Here is a 4,265-nt window from a genome sequence, read left to right as displayed (position 1 = left end):
AAGTTTTTTTTGCTACTTTGAATTTGGATCCCTAACTTGAATATTTTATTGGTTTTTGTTGAACCTTTGTGCACATGTAGAACATGTATTCTAGAGTAAACTAGTTAGTCCATTTATTTGTGTTGGACATTCAACCACCAAAATTAATTGTAGAAAAAGGTTAACCTTATTTCCCTTTCAGGCAGTAGTCGGCATATGCTATGGAGTTGATGGTGGTGTTGTGTCACTTCGGCGGGTCCAGGGCTGGGAAGACACTCGCATTCTCTCTCCCTTCTCGGACTGATGCCTGGTGTGGGTGCTTCTTGGTTTGGAGCTGCTCCGGCTGGTCTTCTTTCTCCGATTGCGTGCTCTCTCCCTATATATCTAGCGATATACTAACTATTTCGTCTCGAGATGTCCAGATCTTCGTCGTGTCCTTCTCCGGCAACGAACAAGTATGTCCGCCTCTTCCCCTCCCCTCCTGCTCTACAAACCTTGAAAGTGGGGGAGGCGAGGGATGGGGTCTCTGATTTGCTGCATATGGTACATGTACGTTCATAAAAATATTATGCAAAGAGTGGAGACAACCAATAAAAAATCTTGAAATCTTTTTGATGGATAATTTATGTGGCTATTATTATGAGCTATCGCAACGCACAGATAACCGACTAATTAAATTGAATACTAGAGTATTCTAACAAAGCCTAAGAAATCGTCTCATCATATCCCGTTATTGCAACCCAACATACCGGCCTCCAGTAGTTCAGCACCCAAGTCACGGAGAATATCAGAGAGAGCATTGAGCATGAAGGCTTCTGCTCAAGAGAGTATTCAGCCTGCAAAGGGTAAGGGCTTTTGCTCAAGAGAGCATTGAGCATTAAGGCTTATGAAGGCAAACCAAAATATGTCTGCTAAGCTCCTATCCTTAGTCGTCCTGCTCCTTCTGATCCATGTGAGTGTCCCCTCGTCGTCTGCCGACGTCGGCCACCAGTTTATTTACCAAGGTTTCGCCGCGTCGGACCTCGCGCTAAACGGGCTCGCCGCCGTGACGCCCGGTGGCCTCCTCGCGCTGACCAACGCCACATTCCAGGCGAAAGCGCACGCGTTCCGCCCTGCCCCCGTCCACTTCCTCAACGCGTCCTCCTCCGCCGCGGCGGCGACGGCGCGGGCGCGGGCGCGGTCGTTCTCGACGTGCTTCGTCTTCGCCATCGTGTCCGCGTACGAGGGGCTCAGCGACCACGGCCTCGCCTTCGTGGTCGCCCCGACCACCAGCTTCTCCGCGGCCAAGGCCGGGCAGTACCTGGGCATCCTCGGCGCCATCAACGGCACGGCGAGCGACCCCGTCCTGGCGGTCGAGCTGGACACCATCCTGAACCCGGAGCTGAGCGACATCGACAGCAACCACGTCGGCGTCGACGTCAACAGCCTCGTGTCGGAACAGGCCATGCCGGCCGGCTACTACGACGACGCGGCCGGCGGCGCCATACGGGAGCTGCAGCTGAACAGCCGGAAGCCGATGCAGGTGTGGATCGACTACGACGGCCAGGCCGGGCGGCTCGACGTGACGCTCGCTCCGGTGCGGGTGCCAAAGCCCAGCAGGCCTCTGGTCTCCACGGCCGTCGACCTCTCCACGATCGTCGGGCGGGGCGGACCGATGTACGTCGGCTTCTCCTCGGCGACGGGGGTCGTGGCCACGCACCACTACGTGCTCGGGTGGAGCTTCGGCTTGGACGGGCCGGCCCCGCCGCTCGACATGTCCAAGCTACCCGTCCTGCCACGCGTGGGTCCCAAGCCTCGGTCCAAGGTGCTGGATGTCCTGCTGCCGCTCGCCACCGCGCTGGTCGTGGCCGCAGCGCTCGCAGCCATCTCCTTCGCCATGTGGAGGCGGCGCCGGTTCGCCGAGGTGCGGGAAGACTGGGAGGACGAGTTCGGCCCGCACCGGTTCTCGTACAAGGACCTGTTCCACGCCACCAACGGGTTCGACGCCGTGAACTTGCTCGGCGTCGGAGGATTCGGGAGAGTATACAAGGGAGTGCTCCCAGCATCACCCGCCCTGGAGATCGCCGTCAAGAAGGTGTCGCATGGCTCGAGGCAAGGCGTCAGGGAGTTTGTCGCGGAGGTGGTGAGCATCGGCCGCATTCGGCACCGGAACCTCGTGCAGCTGCTAGGCTACTGCAGGCGCAGAGGCGAGCTGATCCTGGTGTACGACTACATGGCGAACGGGAGCCTCGACAAGTACCTGTACGACCAACACGTGCCGGCGCTCTCGTGGCACGAGAGGTACCGGATCATCAAAGGCGTCGCGGCGAGCCTCCTGTACCTGCACGAGGACTGGGAGCAGGTCGTCATCCACCGGGACGTGAAGGCGAGCAACGTGCTGCTCGACCACGAGATGAACGGCCGGCTAGGCGACTTCGGCCTGGCAAGGCTGTACGACCATGGCACCGATCCGCAGACGACACACGTGGTCGGGACCATGGGGTACCTCGCGCCGGAGCTCGTGCGCACGGGGAAGGCGACGCCCTCTACCGACGTCTTCTCCTTCGGCGTGTTCCTCCTGGAGGCCGCCTGCGGACGGAGGCCCATCGACCGCGACCGGCAGGTCGTGCTGGTGGACTGGGTGATCGAGCACCACCGCGATGGCTCGGTCCTGGACGTGGTGGATCCACGGCTCGTGGGGAAGTACGAGGCGGAGGAAGCGACGCTGGTGCTGAAGCTGGGCCTGATGTGCGCGCACCCGTTGCCTAACGTGAGGCCCAGCATGCGTAGGGTCGTGCAGTACTTGGACTCCGACCAGGCCGTTCCTGACCTGTCACCGAACTACACGAGCTACAGCATCATGTCACTGATACAGAACGACGGGTTTGATTCGTACATCACGTCGTCCCACCCGTATATGACTAACAGCATCGTTGTATCCTCTGCAAGTGTTCTATCACAAGGGAGATGATCGATTTGTGAGAAAAAAATGTAGCGCTTCCCCATTTTGAAATGGCATATATTGAATGCAAACACGCTAAGCATTGTTTTAGAACCGTATCTTTTTGGGACTAATAAGCACTTATTTTCTCATATGAATGCCCCATACTTATATTCAAACTCTCCTCGAGTCTTAAACTTTTTTTGAGCTTTTTTTAGCTCTATCGTGAACAAATCTTCTTTGTATTCACGCTTTCACAAACGTTAAGCTTCACAAATTCAACCATACACATATTTTTTAAAAAAAACGAGTCGGCACGCACAGTTTCTATTACTAAGCACAGAAGAACATTCAGATCATAGATCCTCATATCCAAATGAGGATTTGAACCTTGGTTATTGGCTCTACGTCCACATCCACCTAACAAACAGAATACATATATTTTTATGTTTATTAAAGTAAAGTCTATCCATATAATATATAGAAACCATAGTTATGTACATGTATCTAACTAATGTATGATAGAATGTGATATTATATAAATCCTGAGCTAGCTGTTGGCTCGTTCACATTTGCGAGCTCGAAGATTAGGTTCGGCTCGGACTCAAGACAGCTCACGAGCACCACACTAATTTTCATTTAGAACATAAATTGTACATTTTTATTATATAAATTAAAAATATATGTACCAAAAAATCGGTAACATATTCTAAACTATATCTAGTATTGTGTTCATAAAAAAATAAGAAAATAAATTGATAACATAGAACGTAATAATGTAACCGTGTTACCAGGCCAGCTCGCGAGCCAGTTCGAACTCGTTGTTTAAACGAGCTACAAATGTAGGCTCGACTCAGGCTCGAGAGCCTCTCCGAGCCGAGACTAATATGAGCAAGCCCAAACAGGCTCATGATCGTGAACAAATCTTCATTGTATTCACGCTTTCACAAACGTTAAGCTTCACGAATGCACCGTTTCTATTACTAGCACAGAAGGACATTCAGATCAAGATTCCTAACTAGTGACATTCAATCCACTAGTCCAGCCAGTAGTTCCCAGCCCATAAAACAAATTTCGGCAGGCCTTCCACTGCCCGCTCACTGCGCTCTAATCAATCCCATGCCGTGGAAGCTATGCCACAGCGTCTCCTCTAGAGCAACTCGAGTACGTGACGAAGACGTCAAATCAACTCGATCTCTGCTCCGACCAGGACAAATGGAGCATGAACGCGAATTGTTTATGCACAAAACTCCGCCGTGCAAGTTAACCGGCGAAGCGTATGCTCCAAGGCCATACCATATCTTCTCAGATATGAAACGCAACCGGAGACGAGGATTTTAAAGAGGTCCGTGGACAGAAACGGCAC

At 52.8% G+C, this 4,265-nt stretch overlaps 1 protein-coding gene across 1 annotated transcript; it reads left to right on the top strand.

The window, feature by feature from the left end:
• Positions 1–729: 729 nt before the first annotated feature.
• Positions 730–3,010, top strand: LOC103633335 (L-type lectin-domain containing receptor kinase SIT2). Its single transcript, XM_008655053.3, has one exon. The coding sequence runs from the start codon at positions 866–868 to the stop codon at positions 2,927–2,929; it is 2,064 nt and encodes a 687-aa protein (XP_008653275.1). The 5' UTR covers positions 730–865; the 3' UTR covers positions 2,930–3,010.
• Positions 3,011–4,265: the final 1,255 nt, after the last annotated feature.

The sequence above is a fragment of the Zea mays genome, chromosome 7, assembly GCF_902167145.1.
Source record: "Zea mays cultivar B73 chromosome 7, Zm-B73-REFERENCE-NAM-5.0, whole genome shotgun sequence".
NCBI lineage: Eukaryota > Viridiplantae > Streptophyta > Magnoliopsida > Poales > Poaceae > Zea > Zea mays.
This window is presented reverse-complemented; position numbering and strand designations above follow the sequence as displayed.